This window comes from Gossypium hirsutum, chromosome D11, assembly GCF_007990345.1.
Source record: "Gossypium hirsutum isolate 1008001.06 chromosome D11, Gossypium_hirsutum_v2.1, whole genome shotgun sequence".
NCBI classification, from domain to species: Eukaryota; Viridiplantae; Streptophyta; class Magnoliopsida; order Malvales; family Malvaceae; genus Gossypium; species Gossypium hirsutum.
In genome coordinates this window covers 70,754,619-70,780,739 of record NC_053447.1, presented here as the reverse complement: position 1 = coordinate 70,780,739, position 26,121 = coordinate 70,754,619, and the positions used below count along the sequence as shown (strand labels likewise).

The 26,121-nt window shown below is 32.9% G+C and overlaps 2 protein-coding genes across 2 annotated transcripts; both read right to left on the bottom strand.

Moving 5' to 3' along the window:
• Positions 1 to 4,763: 4,763 nt before the first annotated feature.
• Positions 4,764 to 15,746, bottom strand: LOC107925941 (protein SEMI-ROLLED LEAF 2). The gene is made up of 20 exons (XM_016856702.2): positions 15,509 to 15,746; positions 14,866 to 15,189; positions 14,469 to 14,543; positions 13,377 to 13,492; positions 12,628 to 12,742; positions 12,357 to 12,485; positions 11,371 to 11,418; positions 10,471 to 10,661; positions 10,005 to 10,201; positions 9,619 to 9,911; positions 9,367 to 9,516; positions 8,818 to 9,246; positions 8,307 to 8,456; positions 7,472 to 7,547; positions 6,609 to 6,736; positions 6,189 to 6,389; positions 5,937 to 6,077; positions 5,735 to 5,866; positions 5,424 to 5,588; positions 4,764 to 5,271 (listed from the first exon to the last, which is right to left on the bottom strand). Exons 2-20 carry the CDS (start codon positions 15,010 to 15,012, stop codon positions 5,110 to 5,112), a joined length of 3,045 nt encoding a protein of 1,014 aa, XP_016712191.2. The 5' UTR covers positions 15,013 to 15,189; positions 15,509 to 15,746; the 3' UTR covers positions 4,764 to 5,109.
• A 2,391-nt stretch (positions 15,747 to 18,137) lies between these two features.
• LOC107925931 (GTPase Der) lies at positions 18,138 to 25,950 on the bottom strand. The gene is made up of 10 exons (XM_016856688.2): positions 25,537 to 25,950; positions 24,323 to 24,383; positions 22,703 to 22,955; positions 22,377 to 22,601; positions 21,078 to 21,337; positions 20,303 to 20,529; positions 19,739 to 19,864; positions 19,039 to 19,224; positions 18,774 to 18,911; positions 18,138 to 18,659 (listed from the first exon to the last, which is right to left on the bottom strand). The coding sequence occupies exons 1-10, from the start codon at positions 25,675 to 25,677 to the stop codon at positions 18,357 to 18,359; spliced, it is 1,920 nt and encodes a 639-aa protein (XP_016712177.1). The 5' UTR covers positions 25,678 to 25,950; the 3' UTR covers positions 18,138 to 18,356.
• Positions 25,951 to 26,121: the final 171 nt, after the last annotated feature.

Sequence of the window (26,121 nt, the reverse complement as noted above, 5' to 3'; positions counted from 1 at the left end):
GAACGAGCTTCTAGGATGGTAGCTTGAATTACCCGGCATTTGTAGGTTGGTCAACTAATATTTGCACTAGCTATATCCAGGTAAATTCTGGGCCAACCGATACGTAAGAACTATATAATATGAAGAACACAAAGAATAGGTATTGATATACTAATTACCTAACATCTTAGAATAGATTAGTATATATAAAGCTAACTCTATCTAAATTTGTTTTCAATATTAATACAAACTACAAATAGTTAATAATATGTACACATAAATCAAAAAGTTACGATATTTTAACATTTCTTATCAACATTCATGGTCGCTAGGCATTAATTTAGTTCAGTAATAATTAAAATATATTTATTTTATAAAATAAATTATATTATTTTAAATATATATTTTATTATTTCATATTTTTCATATAAGAAAATAGAAATATTAAACTCTAGTAGTCTTTATAGTTTTCAACATTTATATTTTATCATTCAATCAAAATCTCATTTAATAATTATATCAACTTTTTTATAAATAAAATTATTATATAAATTTATTTTTCACTCATATCGTGTGTCATAATCAAATGCATATAAAAGTAATAATAAGTACTTATAATATAAGCTCAACTTGAGCTTGATTAAGCCTTTTAAAACATTAAGCTCAAGATAAAAATATCAATTTGTTGAGATTAATTTATATGCTTATCTCAAACTTTGTTTTTATGTTTAATCTTGAATTTAAAATGATATTCAATTTTGATTTTTATGAATTTGAGTTCTTTTAGTTATAGTTATTTAAACTAGATCAATCAGTCGGACCGGTTGAACTAAAAATCGGTCTGAAGAAAAAGATTAAATTGTGATCAAACCATAAATTAAGAATTAGATGAAATAAAAAATCGAATTTTATGTTTTGGGCTAATTTTTCATGAACCAAACTGGAAAAAAAAACGCTCAACCAAAACTAAATCAACCAGTCCAAATATGGAAAAAAAAAACCTTTCTAGACTTTTTTTTTTTTACCCAACCGATTTTACACTATCGTTCTTCATTTCTTTTTGCAGTATCATTCTTCATTTCTTTTTGCTGTTTCAATTTGTTTCTTCATCATCGATTGATGTCTTTATAATCATCTTGTATCTTTCATCATCTCCTTTATCATTTTTTTGCTACCTCAAAATAAAAATAAATTAATGAAGTAGTTTTGAAGAAAATGGATAGATTTGAAAAAGAATACGACGTATTAACGTCTGAAAGAAATAAAGAATCTGCAACAATTGAGAGTGAGAACTTTGAATGAGATGAACATTTAAATTTAAAAAAGAAAAGACAATCCCCGTGAAATGAAAACCCAAAGTAGTTTTGATTAAAAGGGGAACGATGGTTGTTTCTTTAAAAAAAAAATTGGAGTGGTTATAGTTATAATAAATAAGAGTGGTTATAATTAAAATGAGAGTATATGCGGTGGTAGACCAGTCTATGGTTCGTTATGCCTAAAAGTCCGTATGAAATATGAGAGGGTTTATATAAAAATATAAGCTCAAAAAATTGACTTAAGCAAAAAATAAAGTCTGTTTAAATAAGATTTTTTTGACTCAGGCTTGACCCAACTGAACCTGAATTTGCAAAAAAATTGATGTTTTATTGTTATTTTCCCATTGTTTTATTGTCTTTTCACTATTATGTTACTATTATTTTGTTATTATTATTTAAATATTGTATAACTATTATTTTATTGTTAAATTCACTACTATTTTAAAAGTATTTACTTGTTATGTTGCATTTATCTTAGTGTTATTTAAGTATAAATTTTTTTTAATTTATTAAAAAACACTTATATTAATATTTTTAATGTATTATATTTTAAAAAATTTAATATAAATAATGTCAAACTCATATTTAACGTCTATAATTCGAGTAGAGTTTAGAAAAAAAATTTAATATATTTTTTGGAATTGACCCGGCTGATAGTCATAGAGAAACATATGCAGTGGTGATGAATCAAGAATGCATAGGGAATTGGATTAAGTTTTAAAGAGGGACAGTGACTTTATTTTTCTATTAATTAAATGTTGAGGACTGTTTGACCCAAAAAAATGTTGGGACTCGACAGAACTTTAAAGAGGGTATGCTTTTTATTAGTTCAATGTTGTACTGTCAATTCAACCTATTGAATCCCAAAATAGAAATCTAATCGGTATCGAAAATTGAAAATGCCAGTTAGAATTTTAAAACCATGTTGAACACTTGAAAAGAAAAGAACAAAAGAGAAAGAAAAAAGCGAGTGACAGAAGTACAAAGCCGTACGTCAAAGTCACGCGACGAACCTTAAACGCCAAATCTAACGCAATCTTTCTTTGGAAAAGAGAGCAATGATTAGGGAGTACGAAATCCTAATCATGATAGAATTTTAATATATTAAAGATTTTATATTTTATTTATTTTATTTAAATAAATCTCTACATTTTCGTTTCCAAATATTTGTATCTAAATAAGCTTTCATTATTTTATTTAGTTAAATTATAATTAAAACTGAAATAAACTTAAATTTTAAGAATAATTATTTGATATATAAGCGATAAATTAGGGGTTAAGCCAGGAAATATTTGAAAAGATTGAAATTAAATTGTATATTTTTATGATAGTAAAAATATAATTTCATCATTTTAATAATTTATATTTTATAATTTTTAAAAAATTAAATTAAATTTTTATAATTTTTGAAAGATCAACGTATAATTTTATGATTATTAATTTAAAATTTTATAAATTACAAAATTACATAAAAGAAAAAATTTTCATTTTTGGGGTCAAAGCCCCTGCCAACTATATATATGACATTTAATTTATATATAAATAAAACTTTTGATATAAATAAATATTTATTCAAAATAATAATTAATTTAAAATACAAATTAAAATGTACTAAACAAGGGCTCTTACTAGGGTTGTTTTACTAGCATACAATTTATTACAAGCGATAAGAGTGCAAGTCCTCCCCGACTACAACTTTTCTTCTTCTTCTTCTTCTTCTTCTTATGTGCAATGGGGAAATACCTAGAGTTGTTGGATGTAGGGATTAGAATAGTCACCAGGTTCCATTCCCATTGCCCACAAACTGCTCGATTATATTACCATCCTCCACCTTCTTCTAACCCTCAAGCCCACCGCCACCCTGATCCCAGGCTTTGCGGTGGCGGCGATGGCAACGGTGGCTCTGACTCTACCACTCAGCTTCAGGTTCATGACCCAAAGTAGTCAACACTTGGTCTTGACTCTTCCAACACAAGTTTTTGAGTAAATTTTAGTTTTGAATGATGCTTTCAGTTCATATATTCAATTGAAGTTTTTTTTTTCTTTTAGTTGTTTATTTATATGATGTTCTTTTTCTAATGGATATTGATGTTATTTTATTTTCCTTAATGCATGCATGGCTCTTTTACTTTCAGTATCTGTATTTGTGAAGTTCAAGTGATGTCTGGGATATTCTCTTTGGATGAATGCTTTTGAAACGAATTAATGGTTGGGTAAAATTTTGATTCGATAGATTTTATCATTGATTTAATTTTAATTAAATAAATTATTAAAAATTATAAAATTATAGAACTCAATTTATTCACCAGCTCAACTGTTTTTTTACCCAGTTGTAATTCTTTCCCTTGCTTCAATGTGATATGATCATTTAAGAGAGAAAAAGAAATCATTTGAGAGCAATTATTCTATTCTAGAAAATAAGATTTTCTTGTAAAGAAGGGTAGAATCAGTGTAGTTGGTTCCATATCGATTTTAGTCGTTTTAGTTCGTTTAGTGCATGCTGCTCCAATGATAAATTGATATAATCAGTTCTCTTTTTTACATGGTTAAAATTTTGGTTTGTTACAATTACAGTAATTTGTTCCACTTAATTTCAGTCGCATTGGTTGAAATTAGAGGTGATCATGAACTGGGTTGGGCCCAAAAAAAATTTTATCCCGCGTCTTAGGTCCAGCTCAAGAAAAAATTCCTAGCCCAAGCCCGGTTGGCTCGGTCCATTTTTTTTAATAAACACTAAAAATTTATTTTAAAAATAAAAAATAAAAAAAGTATTTTAAAAATATTTTAAAATTAAAAAATTAAAAAATATATTTATTATATTCGGGCTGGGTCTGGGCCAAAAAAGTAGTGCTCGAGGCCCAGCCCATTTTTTAAACGGGTCTCATTTTTTGCCCAAACCCATATTTCGGACTTATATTTTTACCTAAATCCTCCCATATTTCGGGAAAGCCATCGGGCCAAGCTGGGCCGCCCAACCCATGATCATCTTTAGTCGAAACATTATGCATCGATTAGTGCATGAATAATATTAAAAAATATAAAAAATTAAAAAATTTAATATTTTTTTATCAAAATATTGTATATCTACATGTGCATGAATGTTATAAATTTAAAATTTATTTAATATCATTCATTGAAAAATATTTTACATACATGCATTAAATATTTATAATAAATTTAGAACGATACATATCAATACCAATACACATTAATTCCAATAGAAAAATAGTACACTCACCAATACGATATAAATAGAATATTGATCAAATGAAAGGATAGACACTACAATACTGCATAGTTTTTCTTTTTATGTATAGAATAAAAGATCCAACCAATACCTATCAGGTCAGATTTTGCCATCCCTAGCTAAGATCATATAAGCCCGAGCCTTAGTAGGGAAGAAAATTTTCCCACCAGCACATGAACACCTTTAATTGGAAAATAAGATAAGTCCCACAAATCAAACAATACACAAAAATTTCTTCTATAAAGTAACAATATGGTTTCTCATATTCCAAAATTGTCTATATTTTTACATTCAAGTCCATCACAATGCTAAAGAATAACTAAAGTAAATTTACTTGCAAGATGAAGAGTAGGGAGACTCTTGCGACCTCTTGCAAACTACACATAGAATGAAAGAAAAATGGGGAAAAATTGAATGAATTAAATGCTAAATGGTAACAAACTCAATCAATCTAAATCACAATTACTAAACATAGCAAGAACCAAAAATAGTCCGAAATTTAGTCATCCTCAGAGAACAGTAACTGGAAACTTTTGCTCAAGAATTTAACTGTATACTTTTATAGGATCAACAACTAGCAGCTTTTAGAAAGTTATCATATGGAGTTGAGGCTGGTAAACTGAAGAACGGGGGATGATTATGGTACTCAGTAGCACATGGCATTGGAAGAGTTCCCGTCAGTAGTTTGAATAGATTGGTATTGCCAGTTTGCTCAACGATTGGACCTGCCTGCAATTTAAGTTTGGTTGTGAGTGTTAGATTTTTTTTTCGAGTCTTTTGTGTTCTTAGGGGTCATAAAACATGAAAAGTTCTTGCATGGGACACAACAGAATTTGAAAATAACAAGGCATGCGTATTGACATGGGACTTATAGAGGTTACCTGGTTTGTCATGTTATCTTGTCTTAGTTGGGCACTCAACAAATGAGACATTTTCTGCTGCTTCCCTGTTACGAGTGCCTCGCAATGATGGGCAATTTCCTTGTAAGACATGTTGGGTCCAGTGCAGACGGAACTTCTTCCAAACTGATACGCTGTCTCCAAGACCTGTGCAGATAAAGAAAATCATTATGCTTGATGCCTATTACCAGTTCTCATGTTATCCATGTTCCGAAGATGTTCTGTTCTTTAAAAGGTGCCTCTCATGCTTTTGAATAGAGTAAAAGAAAAAAAGAATGACATTGTTAACTTACTGATTCTAGTAGTTGATTGACATCCATGAGATTTGAAATTTCTCCGGAAAACTCTGAATTATCCATGATTTGACCTTCGAATGGTTCTACAAAAGCATCATCATCATCATCTAATGACAAAATTGGAGCTCCCTGCGAAAGAAATCACTTGAGTTCCAAGCATCGATAGATAAAATTTAGAAGGTGGTGCAAGGATATTTACCTCAATAATAAATTCATTCTCTTCAGCACTGGCTTGATATACTTTATGCGGAGCATCCGTAGGAAACTGTGAACCTAGTGGACACACATCGTCAGGCAAGAATTCTCTCAACAGTCGTGCCCGTATACTGGACAATTCAGGCTGCCATATAGTCACCAAAGATTAGTGTAGTGTAATTACAATAGAAAATATAGTTCTTTGATGATGAATTAGGGTCAAAGATTCTCGAAGATTTGGGATAAAATGATTTACCTCTGACAAGTGTCCCAAGCTTCTCACAATCTCGGAAGCAAGGGTTTCCCTATGTTGCTCTGAGGGTAACTGAATTTCCGAGAGAGTCTTTAAAGCCAAAGTATCATCTTCTTTCGATCCATAAACATTTTTTGGCTGGTTGAGTCCAGTGTTAACTGCCTGTAACTTGCGATCGTCCACTAAGCGCAAAAACGGATCAACCTATTCATAATCATAGAACCATGACATCAAAACAAGATATCCGGTTTTGAGATGAAAATAAAATATGGTAAACCCAAATAACCAGTCAGATTCACTCCATTATACATTATAAAATCCAGAAATAAAAAAGGATGAATGTTTTGCATAGAAAAGATAGAAACTTCAACCTTATTCCAGATGGAAAAGCAAGTAAGGTTTCATGAATGATTGGTTCCATACCGTTATTTCTGTTATGTCAACCTTGGCACAGTCAGCAATAGGGAGAATATTAAATGCTTTTGATGAGAAGAGAATCATCGAAGTTGCCAATGTGAAAAGAGATCTACGACGTGATGGTGGAAGTGGCCCTGCAGCATTAGTGGAAGTACAACTTAAATAGATGACACCTTGATAAAAAAAATATCAAATTAGTAGCTTCCAATCTTTCTTTCCTTATTAAATAAAACAAAAGAAACTTGTTGTTTCCCTCCTATGAAACTACTTAAGAACCCCATATCTATTAATTGGAGGTAGCCTGCACAAATATAACAAGAGCCAGTCCACCTGCACAATTGGTTTTTGGTATGATATTCATCCTAAAGTTTAACAAGGTATCAGAGCAGACACTACCCGTATTTGTTGTCCCCTTGGTGATGGGTTCGTTACGCCTACACATAAACTTCATGTGACATGATAGGTCCAAATCCACATCTGTTAAATTAGAGTAACCGGGGCAAAAAAATCCATAACAATGGATTCCCCACTTTTGGACAATTAATTTTAGGTTGTAAGCTTGTCCTAAAATTTAATTAAAAAAAATAAAGTAGAAGGGTTTAAGTCATTAGGAGAGCTTCTTGCATTTCAAATCCACGAAGCCTCGATGTCATCCATGTATACATACACTAAATGTATGTGACTAAGGTTGAATACAATTACAGATTGAATAGGTAATGATTTTGTTATTTCCATGAAAGATATATCACGGTGCTTTAGATTTTGTTTTATTTTATTTATTTAATTTAATCTTTTTGTTGAGAGGGGATCATGAAGGAAAAAGGTACGGTGAAGCAGACACTGTAGAAGCCGCAACTTTGGACACTCACCTCCTTCATTGAAAGCTATGCTTTGTAGCGAAAAAGCTAGCTGGAAACTACGAACAAGTGTCTCGTTACTAGAATTCTGCATTACATAAATATGAAAATTGAGAAAGTAAAAGTCAGAAAGAGAATGAATAGCTGTAGATGCTATTGATACAATGAACTGAAGAAATTTTCTTGCCGGTAAGTAATTTAAACAATCAACTATACCAATACATTGACTTAATAAGATCACCCCATCGACTAAAACTGAATTACTTGAAAAGTTGAAGATCTAATGTTGATTTATGCATATTTTGTATGTCATACAAAAACGGGACTCTATGCACTTGTCCACTTGCTGAGCCTATTTGTTTCGGTTAAAGTATTGGGCTTTCGTACGAGGCTGAGTGTTATATGGTGATATATCTCATAATTTTAAGTCTTGAATTTTCAGAAGTTGTGCCTCTCGACCTTTTGACAAAATGAAAACTACTCCAATAATTTCCCAGTTTTTTCTTTCTAAATACGTTAAACCCTCATGGATCTTTTAAAAAAAATGAAAATTACTCTGATAATTTCCTGCAGAACCTAAAATACTCCACTGTCGTCAAGGCCATATAACGTATTACTTGATGAACCAAGAGAGACAAGATAGAACTACTATACCCGGTTTTGAAGCTAATTATGCATTATAAATTAGATTAAAGGACTTGAGTGGAAAAAAAAAACCCTTTTGATAATATTTAAGTTTGGGATGCAAAGAATATGCTTTTGCCAATTATACGTTAAAAACATGACTGCAAAACCACAACCTCATGCCAAAGAAGTGCCATGCAGGTGTCATCAATTAAGGAATTACCTTGGCTCGAGAGAAAAGCAACACGAGGCTGTAGGTATGAGCAATTGCTTCATAGTTTTGTGGTGTATTTTGAGGAGAGACAGACTGGGCCCAAATTGATGAAAGCAAGAGACTGATCTGGGTGCTACTAAGCCGTAGGGAATTGGCCTCCTGAGGTTTGGTGAATAGAGATAGTCACATAAAAATAGATCACAAATTTAACAAATATCAAATGAATCATAGGGTTAGTCATTTGAACGATTCATTTTACAATATGTTTTAAGCATATGTACAAAGAGCAAATCACTGCTGCTCCAATCAGGTCTTGTACCACCTTACAATGTTACTCAGGATCGGATATAAAGTGTTAGATACACATATTTGTCCAACATGAGTGTGTTCATTTCTTTTCAAGATTTTCATGTATTTAGAGGGTCCTTGAAAGACCATATCCTCATAGTCATGTCTAGATATGTATTAACCATGAAAGAAAAGAAGAGTACTTTTAGAGAGGAACTAGCAAAATACTCACATATTCCGTATTTGAATTGCTTAGAGGATTTTCGTCTGCTTCAGAAGATACCGGTGGACTTCTTGAACTGTATGCTTTACTGTAAGATGACTTTAATCTAATCAGAATCTCATTTTGACTGATTTCTAGTTGCTCCTCACTAGCAATATTTTCTTTGTTCTCTAGAGAAGCCTTCTCCCTTGAGAAGGATTTCTCTCTCCTTAACTTCTCGAAAAGGGCAGCTGAAGAAGAAAAAACGGAGACAGTTCTTGAAAGTGTTCTTGGAATACTGGAAGCTTTCAGTTTTACTCCCCTAGTAGAGGATGGATGAGGGCAAACTGAAGATGGCACAAGAACAACAGAAAAGATACGGTGAGCTCCAACACGTACTTCATGGTCAGGGTGTACCATAGCTGGGAGTAATTGATGGAACAGAGCCTCAGGAAATGCCTACGGAAACAAAGGAACATCAAATAAAAAGGGTAAATCCAAAAGAAAAAAAGAAAAATACTGGAGATAACACTATGAAATGTTCATCAACAAAAAATAATTAATAAATATGATCACTACCTTGTTTAGATAGGATGGATTTGGAATTGAGGCTACAATTTGAGCCGTGCGATAGACAACACAGATTGTAGTTCTTGCTATAGCTGTAATATTTGTGATATTTTCCAACATCATAGCCATAACATCAAGAATTGGAGCAGCATCACCAACCTGTTCACAAGAACAAAAACATTAGTAAAACCCAAAGTACGGAATGCCAGAAAATATTTTCTATACTATAATTTTTACTCGAGAATGAGAAAGAGGTCCCACATTATGTGATAACTGTACAAGACACTTATCCACTGCTTCTTTGAAGTACTTGTTCCAGTTTATAACTTCAGTTCCCATGTTTGAATCATTGAGTGAGCAATGTATGCTCTTTCGTAAATGCCTCATAACATCACTAACTGCACCAAGTATTGCTACAGAAGGCTCAACTTTTGAATCTCGAGCAAGAGATGTTGTAACCTCTACAATTTGAAGTTGCATGTCAGGTTGTTTGAGGACATTCTTGTGGTCAAGATGCTTAACTAGTATGGACAGAAGGTAATGTGCATTCTGTCCTGCAAACACGAGAAAACAAATAGTATCAATAGCTCATAATTTAACATGAATCAGAAAACAGATAATTAAAGGAAAAAAAAGTATATGAGTACCAGAACTATCTATTAAAAGCTGCATTTCCCTTAAGACTGGCAAGGCAAGACCATTGTGAACAGACCATAATTTTTCATTATCAAAGTAACGGAACATAGACTCGAAAATCCGTCGTGCTGTTGTAGCTTCCTTTGCTAGTTTTGCCATGTTATGTAAGCAAACCCTAGACCAAAATGAGGGATTCCGGGCATCTTCCCTGTCAGGGGAGAAAGAAAAAAGAAACTCATTGTAAGATAATAGTTTAAATAAAGGAAAACCATTTCATACACCGCTTATGGGGTTTTTTAGACTTCTCAAGCGGATTTAGAGTGTGACAAGTATTTTATAGGGTGTAGTAAAAAAAAAGTGATACTTGTACACCCTCAACCCACTTGTGGAGTCTAGAAAACTCCATGGACGATGTATCAAATAATTACCCTTGAATAAATTGCAAAACTAAATCCAAAACTTGAGTCAAGGGATTACGTTGCCACATTTAGTTCTCCCTTTTCATTTACAATTGTCCGCCATGAAGGAACTTTTGTGAGAAAATTTGGCGACGGAGACATGCGACTCTCAATTTTTTGCACTTCTTGCACCCATCGACTTTGGCCACTATTATTTTCCTCTAAATTTTTCATTGGGCCTCCATAATTTTCCAAGACAACTGAAACCATCTGTGTTTGATAATTGAAAATTCCTTTAATACAAAATGGTATGAAACAATATTCCCCAAACTCAGAGAACTGAAATCAAATTAAAGGTTCTTGAGCAGTACAGCTGCATGCATGATTTTGATAACCAAACCAGGGGAAAAAGATGGGTGCTAAAGCAAGAAAGAATCGACTGCACTAAAAATTACCAAACTGCGAATATACGTTAAGAGATTTACTGCAACAGCAGCCAAATTTAGGTAAAATTTTGAGGGAGAGAAGATTTATGAAAGCAAGTGTTAGTATCTTGTTCACAAATCGATTAATCTTTTGGACAGGATACACGCTAGTTATTCCACCGCAACATAGAGACCAGAGGTTACTGGAAAAGCTTGATCCAATTGCCGGAAGTAATCAATCAAAGGCCAAAGTAAAAAAAATCCAAAATATTGGTAGTCATATTCATCACCTATGAAAATATTCTTCTATGGAAGAAAAGTGAAAACAGCACGAAAATAATTTTCTTTGTATTTAAAAGGATCAATAAATAACTCAACTTTCATGTAGCTGCTTTGGTCAGTTAAAAAAGTAATTAATCACTTCAATTGAGGATTTATAAATGAAATCTATCAATATAACAGAAACATTCGAACATAGGCAATGAAGAAAATAAACAAGTTAACAGCAAAGCAATCAACATGCAAATGATTTGAATAAGTCTGAATCCGCTTACATTATCAAATTCCACCGAAATGTGAGAGTGTTCACCCATAAACCAAATCTACACAATAGATAATTGAATGTGCATTAGAGTACTTGTATATACAATTTGGACAGTGAGAAAAATGTTAACTGTCAGAAGGAAAGGAATAATTGTGGAAGGGAAAATTATAGAAGGCATTCACTCTAAGTAAATGAACTGACAGGTTGTAATGCTTCACACTTTCCACACCCAAGAAAAAAAGACCCACCAAGCAAGAATTTTCTTTAGTTGCAATAATTAAGCTAGCCTTCTAGTTTTTCTGGTGTTGGCACATCAAAATTTCAGGTGAAATTACAAGCTCAGTGACAGATAATTATCTGTGGAGAACAATCAACTTACTGACTCTGACATGGCATGCATTAAATGGTCAATTTCGTTTGTCAATCTCAAAATATTATCATTAACATGTCATATGGTACCAAATCCGCGGTTGCTTGCTAATAACCAAAAGCAGAATATTGAGTAGCCCTAGTGAAGATACAAATAAGTTCTTGGAAACCACTATTATTGTGGCATACCAGAGAAATTATGTTATAAAGTTTACAAAAACTCTTTCCAATAAGTCCTCTTTGCTGTTATAAAAAGCTAGACACAGTTGCTACATGCTAGCATTTGAACAATCCAAAATTGAAATAAATAAAGAGTTAGCCTCACTGGAACAGCCGAGATTCCTACATCATAAATTGCCAAAATACATGCACTACTTCAGCATTACTCCCCTCAAACCTCATTCATAGTAATATACTGCCTAACTTTCTTATTTAGTTTCTTCTGTCTTCACTATATGTTCTGCATATATTATTAGTTAGTTCAGGTTTAGTTTCCCAGAGACGATATAATTGTTGGTCCAGTTATTTTATTTAAGGTTCACTTTTATCATCTATTTCAAAGAAACTCAACTAAAAGTTCATATTTTCATGCATGTCAAAAGAAGAGCAGTTCACGTGAATGAATACCATTGAAGAAATTGCTTGCAGCCCAGCTGCTCGTAAATTTTTCTCCCTTTCACCTTCTCCAGTTTCTTGAGCAAACTGACAAACTTTTGGAATAAAGCCTTCTAAGTTGAACATGCAAGTACTATCCTTCTGAAAATTTTGGAAAGATAAATATGAGTTTGAAGCCTTTTGCCATAAACCTACTAACTAATATAATATGAAATAACACCAGAAGCTGGAAATCCATCGTTCATAACGCGAGAAGCATACAAGTAATGCTAAAAGTACCAACCTGATTATTTACAAAGTTGAAAAGAGTCTGACATCCTAGAATTTGCATTTCATCCTGCCGTGTTTGATCTAGCAGGGTCTGTATAATGCTTTGCAAACTACTGGAAAATAGTGTCCTATAACATTATTGATAACCAGAAATCAAGTGAGTTCAAGGAAACATTAAAGTATAAAGAAAATTAAAATTTCTTTCAGCTCATTTGATTGAGATATTGCTCCTGGAATTACAATTTGGAAGTTTTCTATCTTTTGGTAGAAGGTTGAACATGATTAATATGAACACTTAACCTTTTAGCAGTTTATCCAAACAGACTTTTCTTTTTAACAATCCAAACATTGATAAAGAGACATGATCACTTACATATTTATCAATATAAATAACAGGAAAAAACTTCAAATTATCAAATTCCAGAATCCAAGCCAGGAGTTCAGGGAAGAATCCATAAAGGTATAAGTTTCAGCAATAACAGTATCATACTGATAAGAGGTCTTCTCATTATAGAATCAAGAGTATTTTTCGTTGTTGAAGTAAACTTATAATCTCATCTAAGCACAGTACTATAAGAAAATATTATATAAGAATTTGGAGAGTCAAGTTTCCTTGTTTTTGTTTTAACAGTGGTCACTTGGAAAGGGAAGGACGTGACAAATAAAAAAACAAACAAAAGATCCCATGATGCAACAGTCTTGATATAATCCAAAACAGTGAGATACAAAGCCATAGATATTGCAAACAAAAGAAAAACTCACATTTGGTCGTGACATGAAACCAATAATCTCTTGTAAATGCAAATAACAATTTTCACTGATTGAAAATTCTCATTTCTCAACTCCTTGTAGCACCTTTGCTCAAGGGACTCGGTGATCTGGTCACAAAATTTGCAAGAATCAGTCATAATGATAATTAACATGATTAACTAGCTATAAAATGCGCACATAGCAAAAACAATTGTTATTCCAATCAATGAACATGAGTATGCCTAGAAAAAATGTAAAAGTAAAAACTGCTAATAATGCCTTTCTTTGACCACTAGATTATTTAATTTCAAAATACTTTAGGTATTTTATCAGATACTGCGATAGTAAGAAAACTTCGATCCAGTGGCAAAGAGGATAGTTATAAGGAGTTAATGATTGCAATAGTACAAAACTAAGCATGAGTAGTTTATATACAACTAATCTGGATCAGAATACATGATAGATAAGCTTGCATAAGTCTCATACTAATGCATATGACCAAGCACTATACTACAGTTAAATATCAAGAATAATTAGAATATTTATTGGCTTAACAAATGATTTTCCAATTGACGGTCAGTATGTTACAACTATCAATGTGTTTCAGTCAACATTTGGCTCAGTTTTATACACGATGCCTATTTTGCTATCTGATCATAGTACATATTTTAGCCTATCATAACTCTCTAAAATACCTGCATGCTTTGAGATCTGAACATGACAGGCTTTAAAACCGTTTCCAAAAATTCTGCAGAAAGATAGGTTCCATGTTTTCAAAACAAAGTGTTCAGCTTCTTTCAAAAGTACAAACTTTTGAAGGTTTCTGAGCTTTCCCATAGGATTTTACAAACATGCTCCATTTGCAGCCTGTCTTTTCACTGAGGAGTAACTCACCAAAATTTATTTGTACCTTATTTCTCAAGAATGTTTTTTAAATTTCATGAAATATATATATATTTAAAAAAAGTGCAAAGTGGAGGCATTTGTCACAACCAGATATCAACATACATTTCATCAATAAGTATTAAGATTACGAGAACAACAAATGTTGCACAAATGTTACACATCAAAAGCATTATCCTGAGGCTTGCAAATATATTATACCTTTGGGATGCGTAAAGGATTTTTTGAAGCATATTCACATAGTTTTCCTATCTTGCGATCATTTGGACCATCCTCCTATAACATAAAGTCCAACATGATTAATAAAACTGAAGGAAATATTTCATAACAAAAGACAAATAAATACTAAAGATGCAATCCTCATCCATATAAAGTTCAAGAATGATTAAAATGAGTGAACCATCATCTTATAACTAATGTTTGCTTAACTAAACCCTATTTAATGATCAAATTAAAGTACTTCTAATTAATCTGTCACTGCACTTCGGCCACCAACATGGCTACATTATAAGTAGAACACATGCAGATGTACCTAAACTGTCAAAATACAATGATGAGCCATATAATACTACAGTTTAAATATGGAAAAAGAGCAAACCTTTTTGCGAGGAAATATATCGGCAATCAGCGCCTTATACCTCTTGACAGGTTGCCGAGACCTTGTACGCAATGAAGGGCAAAAGAAACACAAGCTACCACATGCAGGCATGACTTGCCTCGAGATCACACCGGAGATGAAGCTCATCTTTTTCTAATATTTTTCGGATTTTAAATTATAAAAACTAGCTAAAACTAACCTTTCAATATCTCTCGGCTTTCTTTCCCTCCAAAAATCAATAAAAATGAAACTTGGACTTCAATGCCCAGAAGGGAAAGAAAGCTTGACAAACAATTAATCTACCTCTGAAATCCAATCACCAACCTGTGAATAACAATCATGGTAGTCAAAAACCAAACCAAATTCTATAGATCATAAAGTAAATAGTACACAATCATGCATTTAGGTTCATAAAACTTTGATCAAACTGATTAAAACTTCAAAAAAAAGGGGGGGGTATCAACAAAATGCAAAATTGAATCAAAATTCAATAAAAACCCAACAACAAAAATGAATTGATTACATAGAACCAACAAAAGGGTATCTAAAAAATGCAAATTTTGATCAAATTAAAAGGAAATAGCCGATTTTAAAACTTGGGTTTTCATCAGAAACAAACAAAAAAAAGATTCACAAAATTTACCTCGAATCAATGCCGGAAAGTGCAAGAACAGAGGCTGGAAATTCGTCTAAGCCATGAAATACATTACCGCGTTTCCAGCATTTCCCAAATCTGCTAAACAACTACCAATTTCTTTTTTTATAAAATTATGCACTAAATTATTAAATTATAATAATGTAAACTGAGTTTCTTTAATGCTATATAAATCAATTCGCGTTTGCCGGCTGCTATTATATATGTGTTGAACACATTCTAACTGGATTATTATATGGGCCTCATTGCATAAACAAATCAAATAATAATAATTACTGATATATATGGTATTAGTTTTGAAAGGCCATTTCAAGTCATTGGATTTGATTGAATTTCTTGTTTAAATATAATCCATTAATTAATTATTTGCTTTAATGTTAGTTTGCCGCACGAACGTGCTGTGATGTCCTTCGTTCTTAGACCGTTATTTACCCGATTTTGCTTCTGTTTTGTTCTTAGACCGGTCTATGCTTTGAGTGGCTGGTTCAATAGACCCGGTCTGATTTTTATTTTTTAGCAATATTTTTTTAAATTGAATTGATGATTAAACCGATTATATTATCGATTTTTTATTTGATTAATCTAGAACAATTATATTATTAATTTTTGATTTATCTAGAAATAAAAATTCTGAAAACTAAGAAAAAAAAGGGGGAAATCCTGAAAAAAATGGGATTTTTTTAAAAATGTATAAATACAAATAAATAAATAAAATGAAGTAAACATAAATTATATATTTTTATATAAGTTGACTTTTTCTCACGTTTTTTTTTTTAAAAATTGTATTTGAGAATTGGGTTGGTTGGATTTTTTTCGGGTTCAACCTAGATTTAAACAGTTCATTTTAAAATTGATTTAATCTTTTGGTCGGACTAATATATTAATTGATTTATTATCTGATTGACCAGTTTGATCTGATGTAGACAATGATTTTAAATTAAAAAATATCTTGATTTTGGTCGGATTTTAATTTAATTAATTAAACCATTAATGAAAATTTAACTGATGAAACATATTTGAATTTGAATTTGAGCTTAGAATTTTTCTTTAAAATCGAATTATGATCCGAGTCATTGTTGTCTATTCTTATATGGTTTATCCCTTGTTCTATTTTTTATTTTTTGTTAATAAAATTTAAAACATTTGTTGATAATAAATAATAATAATAATAAAATATTTAAGCACACAATAATTAAAGTAAAAATCACTTTTGTTTCTTTTCCCATTTTTTACCTTTAAAGGTAAGCTTCTTTCATTTCAATCTAATTATTATTTTTTTTGAAAAATAATTATTATACTTTAAATTGGCAATCATTTTAGGACCATGATATCCCTTAGGTTAACTTTAACTAACATGCAAGGAATCAATTGCCATTGGGTTATAGAGTTATTGCTTAAATAATGTAAATGTTGTTATAATTATCAGGTCGAGTTATTTATCTAAACTCAAAAATATATTATTTTAAAGATTTTAATTAGAAATATAGAGTTTAGGTAAAATCAAATGTAGACTTGACTATAATTTTTTTAAAATTTTTTATATATTTTAAAATTTATATCACATAAATTATATAAACTATGCTGTTAAATAAATTCGATAATTCATAATTTATGGGTAAACTACAAAAATAGTCACTTTTTTTTGTCTCAAATTACATTTTAGTCACTTATGTTTGAAATGTTACGTTTTAGTCACTTACGTTATCGTTCTGTTACGAAGTGATCACTCTATCGTTAAGCTCCGTTACCTCGCTAACAGCAGTCCTACGTGGCAATCCAAATGGGTTTTAATTGTCAACTTGAATGTCCTACGTGATAGTCCAAATTGAATTTTATTTAATTAAAAACCTATGTTCATCCCAACAACTAGACATCCAAGTTGGCATTTAAAACCCATTTGGATTGCCACGTAGGACTTCCGTTAGGGAGGTAACGGAGCTTAACGGCCGTGTGACCGCTTCGTAACAAAACGATAACATAAGTGGCTAAAATGTAACATTTCAAACATAAGTGAATAAAATGTAATCTGATGTAAACAAAAGTGACTATTTTTAGAGTTTACCCTATATTTATATTATATTTATATATTTTATCAGGTCATAATTATGTTTAAATTATTTTATATTTGTATATATTTGATATATTAACAACACGTAAAATAAATTTTGGGAACATTCTTAATTCGTGTGATGTTTTACTTTATATTTATTTAATATTGCATGTTTGTGTTTCATAATTATAAATAGGTACACTCTTAAGCAATGGTCTAAAGTGCAGTCCCTACACTTGATTGTGTTTGAAGATATCCAAGTTACTAAATTTACCTATATTTATAAATTATTAATATAAATATGTTTAACTCCACTTATATTTTTTTAATATAATTATTTTTATTTTATATTTAAGAATTATATATATATATTCTTCATATTATTTTATCCAATACCATTCTTTTAGTCAAATTTCAAGCAGAAATTTAAGCTTTTCTCCAAGTCATCCTTCAAAAAGGAATTCTATGGTTAAGAGAAAGCTTTTCTTTTTCCTTCTATAAAAATGGAAAAAATTTACAATTAAAATATTTGTAAATATTTAAATTATACCTTTTTGTGAATTTAAATATTGTAAATCCGGATTAAGGTATTGTGTGCTTAAGTTAATGCAAATAATGTGTGCTTAATTTAAGAAACAAAGAAAATTTTCCTTCTAATTTAAAAGGAAAAAGTAAATTACAAAAATACCCTTTTTCTTTTCATTCTATCTATTTTCCTACAAAAGAGGAAAACTATCTTTTCTTAAAAAAAAGGAGGCAAATGCAGGCCTCTGTTCAGTGCAATGGCTAAACAACACTACTTCTCTTGTCCGATGGTGTGCGTTCAACTGTTTTTCCCGTAGATTGGCCAGTCTTACTGCTACTCCCGCTGGCCATTCTCGGAACAGAACGTTGCATTATCCGTATTGGAATTCCACCCATATCGAAATCTTCCTTCAAAGATTTGGTTAGAAACCTTACATATGTATCGGAGAGCTTGGTGTTACCGCTGACGAAAGCAACGAAAGTGGGAGGCCGAGCTTTCACCTGAGTGAAGTACTTGATCTTGGTTTGAGAACCTTGGTCTTTCCATGAATGCCGGCTTGCAACCTAAACCAACAACAGGATTGAAACAGACAGACAGATTGACCTCTGAGTGAACAAATTACACACTTTTTGGACTTTTAAGATAAGAATTAAAAGCAAAATATGTCGGCCACAGACCTTACGCAACCAACGGTTAAGACGTGCAGTGGACAACCTTAAACACCATTTCTCGTATGCATCGATGACTTGAGACATAACAGCAGCACGCCCTCTTCCGTCTATTGCGGAGATGAACAGAACTGGTATCCCGGTTATCTGTTGGCAAGGCCATGGTAACATAAAAAGATCTAATGGTAATTATCAAGTACATAATAAAATCAACAAAAAAAGATTTGTTAATTATCAAAATTCGGAATTAAAAATAATGATTAAGCTGACAAACCTGGGGTATAACCATCTGAATTTCTTGAGGAACAGCTTCTTTGACTCTTTTATACAATGCAGAATTTCTTGGCCCCTTTAGAAGATCCATCTTGTTCACAACTACAACCAGACCACGACCTTCTTCCACCGCTTGTCTTGCTATAACAACTTCGGCATGTGTCATGCTGCGCCGAGCTTTTGCAATCTGAATATCGTGTAATGGGAAGTATTAGATGCAAGAAAAGCTCACCCTGTTGTTACAATATTCAATGTGCGCGTAATTCCATATCATCAAAAGGTACTATATGTTGTACTGAATGATCATGAACTACCTTTGGATAGGAACAAAAACATGTATCTAATTCAATGAAATTTGAGGCACTCAGTTCTTGAGATCCGACAATTTCTTGATTCAACTATAAGTAACTGGATATTTATAGACAGCTCACTAACATCTTTGTACGCAAGCAAGTTTACTCGGACTTGAGTGTTGGACGCAAGGATGTGACTGAGACGAGTATGTCTGATTTTCTAATTTTTCATGTATATCCATGCATTTGAGACCAGTGTCGGAAAAAGGGTCTTCAAGAAAAAATTCGGAGCAACGTAGACCTAAAGCTTCCAAACATATGATACATCATATGTCCATCATATTGAAAAGGATTAACCTCCAAACATCATTTAAGGATATAAGACAGTATATATAGCGTATGACATACCTCTTCAGCATCCAGAACCAAAGCAACTATATGAGCTCTCATCAGATTTTTTCTTGATTGCATAACACTCAATGAATTAGGTCCTTTATGCCGATCACCTCTTTGCAACCAACCAGCGGTATCAACCTGTGAAACAAACCACAGCAAAAACGGGATAAGAAATGCTTGAGCTAAAAGCCGGTTCATCCAAAGACTTGAATGAAACGCCTACAAATAGAATTAAAGCAGATGGTATTAGACTAGCCAAGGGAGGATTCTTTGTAAAATTCAGATTTAGATTAGTCATTATGATAATTAAAGGGAAACTGACCTTACGATAACTTCCATGAGGATAACACTTGGGAGAGCCTCGATAATTTAGATAGTTAAATAAACAAAAGAAATGGTACATCAAACATCAACTTTTTGAGAGGTTCTATTTTGGTAGATACCATTATTTACTTTCTATGAATAAAATCTTTTAAACCGTATTCATTTGTGCTCATCGAGTATCAGAATTTGGAAAGTAAGAAATGTAGACTTGATATTGAACTAAGAGTTAAAACAAGATATATATATATATACCAGATATACAGTTCTCCCTTGATATTGAAACTGTGCCCTCACTGAATCTCTAGTCAAACCAGCTTCAGGACCAACCAAAACACGATCTTCTTGTAACAACACATTTAGTAACGTAGACTTCCCGACATTGGGTCGTCCAACAATAGCCAATTGTAGTGGCAGCTTAGATTCATCATCCTTAGAAGAATCGTTATCCTGGCTGAGGTTTTCATCTTGGCTACTTTTGCCTAGTACAAATCAAAGGCAAACATGATGAGATAGAGACAACAGGGAGAAGCAAGAATGAGTGCCTTCAAAAGAAGTGTACAAAGTACCTGGGCTATGATACACTTGATCCTAAAAATCCACCATAGTTGACAAAAGAAAGTGAAACCTAAGCTAAGGGCATATTTGGTAAACATCGAAAAATTCTCAAATGGTTTAAATAAAAACTATTAACGGGTTAATGTTATCAATGTGTATGATAACTTATTTTAATAAATGGAAAATTTTCAATCATTTTTCAATCCTAAGCCGTTAAAAGGTGCTTACTAAATTCAACCATTTTTAGCTCAAGGAAAAAAATTCTCATTTAATTACATTATCCTTGTCTTCTTTTCCTTTTAGCTATATTTTACTTTCATTAATGTAATATACTTATTAAAAAATCATTATAATATCTATTCATCATTTATTTTTAAGTAGAATACCAAACAAAGGCCAAATGTTAATCACAAGAAGTCAGCTATCTTGATCATGAACTAAAAAGAGTTTTGACGACAACAGTAGTGCTTACCATCTAAAACTTTGGCCATGTAATTCTCAAGCATTGGCTGAAGAGATTCATGAAGTGCTGTCATTCCCAGACCAGTCTCAGCAGATATAGCAATTGGTTCCCCAAATCCTAATTTCAGGGCCTCTGTAGCAGCTTCGGCAAAAGAATTCGGATCTTTATGAAGCGATTCAGATTTATTCATGGCTACTATAGGATTGATTCCTGGCGCATGCTTGCGTAACCACTTTCCAACCTCTTGATCCAATGGATGCAGCCCAGTTCTAGACTCAAGGAAGTACAAAGAAATAAAATTTAATTTGCACATACAGGAGAGAGGGAGATCGAGAGAACTCAAAACAATGCCCTGAAAACTTTTGCACCTAAATAATACAGAGAAGATAGAAGTGCACAGCAGCAGAACCAATAGTGTGATTTAGAGATGTCAAAGAAATTGATGTGATGTAGTGTCTTCTCATTATTTTCAAATAAAATTTTTAAATGTAAATATCAGAAAATGTCTCAAACTTTCAAAGTAATCAAGCTACACAATATTATACCATACAAAATGTGGTTACAATAAGGGAAGAAAAATGCATCAGCGAACCAGAAGCATAAAATTGACTTAAACCACCTTTTCATAAACCGGATGTTTACCCAACATAAATGGGCACATTCTCATCTTGTTTTCTCACCTTACAAAACAAAGAAATCCTATTTTGTTGTTTTCCAACTTTAATTTTGCTTCATACTCTGTTAATGAAGTATTATCCTCTTGCTTCTGAATAAGTAATAAATCAACTAGGAGAAGCTAACAACTAAGAACCAGAGAAAACATGAAACAAACCTTGCCCAGCCAATCATATATGCAATGCAGCAGAAGATAAGAGAAACTGACATACATCACCCTTCAAACCACTATCTAGACAATAGAATTGGCAAAATAGAAATCTCCTATGATGAAGCCATTTTCATTAAAAATCTCTAAAGATAGATGATAATCTCAAACCTAACCAAATTTACCTAATATGCACCAAATGACATGTGTGATTTTATGTGACTCCCTTTCATTTTAAAGCACAGTAATTTCACTGCTTTAGAGCTTTCAAATTCATTCCAGACTGTTGCTCACGTTGCACCCAAAATTATGCATGCTCTGTTTTCCACTAGTGCTATTATGATGCCCCAATGTAGAGAATTTTTAGGTTTTAAATAAACTCTAGCTTTATATTATTTATTTTGCAAATCCCTTTAATTTCTCAGATACATCATAAGTGAATATCTAATACATGTACAAAAAGGGGATCCACGATGAAGACCAACCTGACATCAATAAGAAAAATTGCAAACTGAGTTCTAGCAAGCACATTTGCTGTCATGGCAGCTGTTCTATTAAGAATAGATCCGGATGTTGCTTCAGTTTCCAAGCCAGCAGAATCCAATACTCTAAACCGCAGATCCCCCAATTTAGCAAGACCTTCCCTTATGTCTCTAGTGACATGACCATCAGGTGTGTTGTACACAAGAGCCTCTCTCCTCCTTATCAAGCTAAACAATATTTGACCAGAAATAAATAAAAAGAACAAGTAGAGAACATCGAAAAAAAAAAGTGTGTGGTGCATTGAAAAAGACATTAGTACATTACTAACCGGTTAAACAATGCAGACTTCCCTACATTGGGGCGACCAATAATCATTACAGTGGGAAGCAGATTAATGTCTAATTTGGTGAAATCAATAGATTTTTGGTTGGCGAGTGTAGCCTCTTCAAGAGTCTTGGAATTAGGTTTAGACACACCATTTTCAGAGACAGCAAATGTGCAAAATCTCAAAGTAGCCGGAATCGAACTCCAAAAGTTGTTAAGCAGATGAGCACTTCCATAACTCTTGAAAAGAGATGGTCCTGCAAAAGCCAGTCAAAAGCTTACCAACCCAAAAAAGATCATTCCGATGAAATAAATCTATCTATAAAAAAACAAAACTTACTGACAGAAAATGAAAAGATGGGACAAGCAGAGAGGGTGGAAGTGTTGGTCTTTTGGAGCAGCAGGCTGAAAATAACAGGGTGCTACTTTTGGGCCAATGAATCTTTTCCTCATTTCAGGTTTCAGCAACAGAATGCTTTGTTACACTTTCAAAGAGTTGGAAGAGGGAGGGAAGCAAGCAAATGGTATAACCGCACAGCTTATAGGACCTCACCCACCTAGAAGAAGATTCACCCCATAGTCTAACCCTGTTTTCTTTGTTTCCCCCTTTTTTTGTCCTTCTTTCCTCCTTCCTTCTCAAAACTCTCCGTTTCCACCCTTTCATATTTCAAAATTTTATTTATTTTATTTAGTTACCCTTCTTCTTCATCTCTCTAACCTTCAAACTTTCTCTCTGTATTTTAAAACCCAAAGCCAGCAACTCTAAACCTCAATCTTGAAGACCATCAGCCAAGCAACCGCTCACCATTGCCATCTGCCGTTAGCTGGATTCAAGATTGTGGTGAACTTTACCTATACACTCCTATAGACCTCTTCTTTTACTTTCCATCCTTGGTTTTCTCTAAAAGGTCTCTAAACCTGTAGATCTAGAACCAAAACCCGAAGTTTTCACCAAAAAGGAAAAGGAAAAAACCTGCCAGCTCTACTTCACAACAAAAAATCAGCACCCTCTAGCTTTTCTTTCCAAATTCCACCTTAAAGCATCCCATATTTCTAAGAAAAACCCTAAATCTCGAGGCCCTAGCATCCTCTAAGCCATCATTCCACCACCAAGCTCACCTGAAAAACCTTCCCCCGGTCCCTCTTCATCTCTTATTCTTCCAAGGTTCAAACATTAAGATCCCATTCAATCCACCCACACCCACCCCAAAAAACAAATAAATAAATAAAACTATCAAGACATCTTTGATTAGGTCAATAAACTGCATCAGAAGATTTGCTGCAATCCGGTGATCTAGAACCAAAGATTCATTAACACATTCCTACTCCCTAATAACTAGCTTATCTCCAATTGCAAAATCTCATATTAGTTTGTTGAACTCAACTCTCATTCCTAGAAAAACAGCATGTAATCAAAGTTTCATCTTCAACTTGATTATTTAATGAGTGAAAACTTAGGTTGAAGGCAAATTCCATCTTTTAACTTCAAAGAAAGAAGTATAAAGCCTGCATTAGCACCTTGTTCGATCTTTGAACCATCAAATACTAAGGTACACCAGAGTTTATATAACAAACTTATAAATAAACAAATAAGTAGACAAGTAGAGAGTGAAATAGATTGTACCTACAGAAGAAAGATCGCGTGCGGAAGCCCCAGGAAAAGTGATTGCAGCTTTTCTTGCAAACTAGGAAAAAAGCAATTATGTCAAAGGACAACAAAAATAGTTTAAGGTACAGAAATGCAATAAAATCATTGAGAAAGAATGAAGGGAAAAAACTTGTATTGAGCACAAATTAGAACACGAAGAAGAAAATGCTGAATGGAAGAAGGGGGAAATCAAGAGCATCACTACACCAAAAATGACCATATGAAGCAAGCATGTCACTATGTTCTTTAAACCCAATTTTCTGAAGCCCCTTCATCAATACCTACAAATCTCTAACCACCAAACCTTCTAAATAAATTTCTATTCTACGTGTGGGTCATTTGAGGGAAAGAAAAGGAAGACGGAGCCGGAGGGGGATGGGGATGGGGATGGGGATGGGGATGGGGATGGGGATGGGGAATGAAGATTATAGCATTGAAAGTAAGAGAACTAAAAGAGGCTACAATTCTTTCAACTTCTTTAGCTTCTTTAAAATAAATAAATATTCTGGGAATTTTGAGCTTTGGCAGGGTTCCTTTTACTGTGAAATGAATTTGAGTTTTGGTAGGGTTCCATTAGCATTTCACTAAACTTAGCCCATTCTTTCAAGGCTCAAGCAACCTTAAGTCTAAACCTCAATAAAAAGTCACAGTACTACTTATTACAAAACAAAATAAAGAGCATTAAAAACAATTACACAACCGCTCTGCATTAAAGGTGTTACATGTTTATTAAGAAACTCAAGGGTGTGCTGATTTACTTGCTTTTTTGGCTAAGCAAAGTAGCGGGGAGCTCATATGTTTAGAGCAATCTTCTTTGCAAGTAGTGCATTGTATATGTTAGAAGAATGTTGGGGTCTAATGTAGTTTAGTAGTAGACTTAGTTAAAACTTCAATAAAATTGAAAGAAAGAAACAACTGTTATCTAAGTTTTGAGCTGCTCCTTAGCATTAACTTCAATAAACAAGCTCTTTTTTTCACTAGCGAAAGATAATTTTGAATGTCAAATTTCAGAATAATCTTAATCCAACACAATATATCAAAACATGTCACTGAAACCTTCTATTCAAACAAAACTCAATCATATAGCAAATACAAAAAAATGTGATTCAATTTTCAAGCTCTTTTATAACCAATAAATTAAACTGAAACAATCAAGATTTCCAGAAATCAAAAGAGAAAGAGAGAGTTACCAGAGAGAAAGGAGCTTTGAAGTGCTTAACAAGAGCTGAACTACACTGATTCTCTCCGGAGCCATGCCGGTGATGTCTCCTTATATATACCCTCGCCGCCGCCGCCGCCGTACTTCTAAATCCATAGCGGTTCCCATTCATTTCCTGTTTCTGCTGATCAATTCAAAAAAACTCTCGGTTTTCCTTCAACGCGATTGGGACAACAATAAAAACACTACACCTCGCCTCGCCGCCGGCAACCGGAGCCACAATCACCGTCCGGACTGATTCTCCGACGATGGTTCAGTGAGATTGTTTAATATAATTTATATAAAGGGAAAAAAAAACAAGGGAAGAAGGCTGTAAGCCACCGCCATAGAAGAGAGAAGCTAGCTAACTGGCTTTAATTCGGTTCTTCCCTAGCGGGTTGGATTTTTAAAAAGAAATATATATATATATAAACAGTTCAGTTTGGGGATATTAAAAATTGAGTTAATTTAACTTTTAGTCCCTACCTTTGTCAATTAGTTCCATTTTAATACTTACACCTTTTCTTGGTCCATTTTAGTACCTGAATTTAGCAACTAGGTCCGTTTTTGGTATTTG

What these genes read in the sequence shown, in the direction of transcription:
- LOC107925941 (XM_016856702.2), bottom strand. Translation starts at nt 15,012, where the DNA reads ATGAGCTTCATCTCCGGTGTGATCTCGAGGCAAGTCATGCCTGCATGT. An exon ending in TCAACTTTGTAAATAATCAG is followed by an intron (nt 12,486 to 12,627) that starts GTTGGTACTTTT and finishes CAAAATTTTCAG; the next exon opens with AAGGATAGTACTTGCATGTT. An exon ending in TGCAAGCAATTTCTTCAATG is followed by an intron (nt 11,419 to 12,356) that starts GTATTCATTCAC and finishes TCTATTGTGTAG; the next exon opens with ATTTGGTTTATGGGTGAACA.
- LOC107925931 (XM_016856688.2), bottom strand. Translation starts at nt 25,677, where the DNA reads ATGAATGGGAACCGCTATGGATTTAGAAGTACGGCGGCGGCGGCGGCG. An exon ending in TCAAAGCTCCTTTCTCTCTG is followed by an intron (nt 24,384 to 25,536) that starts GTAACTCTCTCT and finishes CTTTTTTCCTAG; the next exon opens with TTTGCAAGAAAAGCTGCAAT. An exon ending in CATGGCCAAAGTTTTAGATG is followed by an intron (nt 20,530 to 21,077) that starts GTAAGCACTACT and finishes GATTTGTACTAG; the next exon opens with GCAAAAGTAGCCAAGATGAA.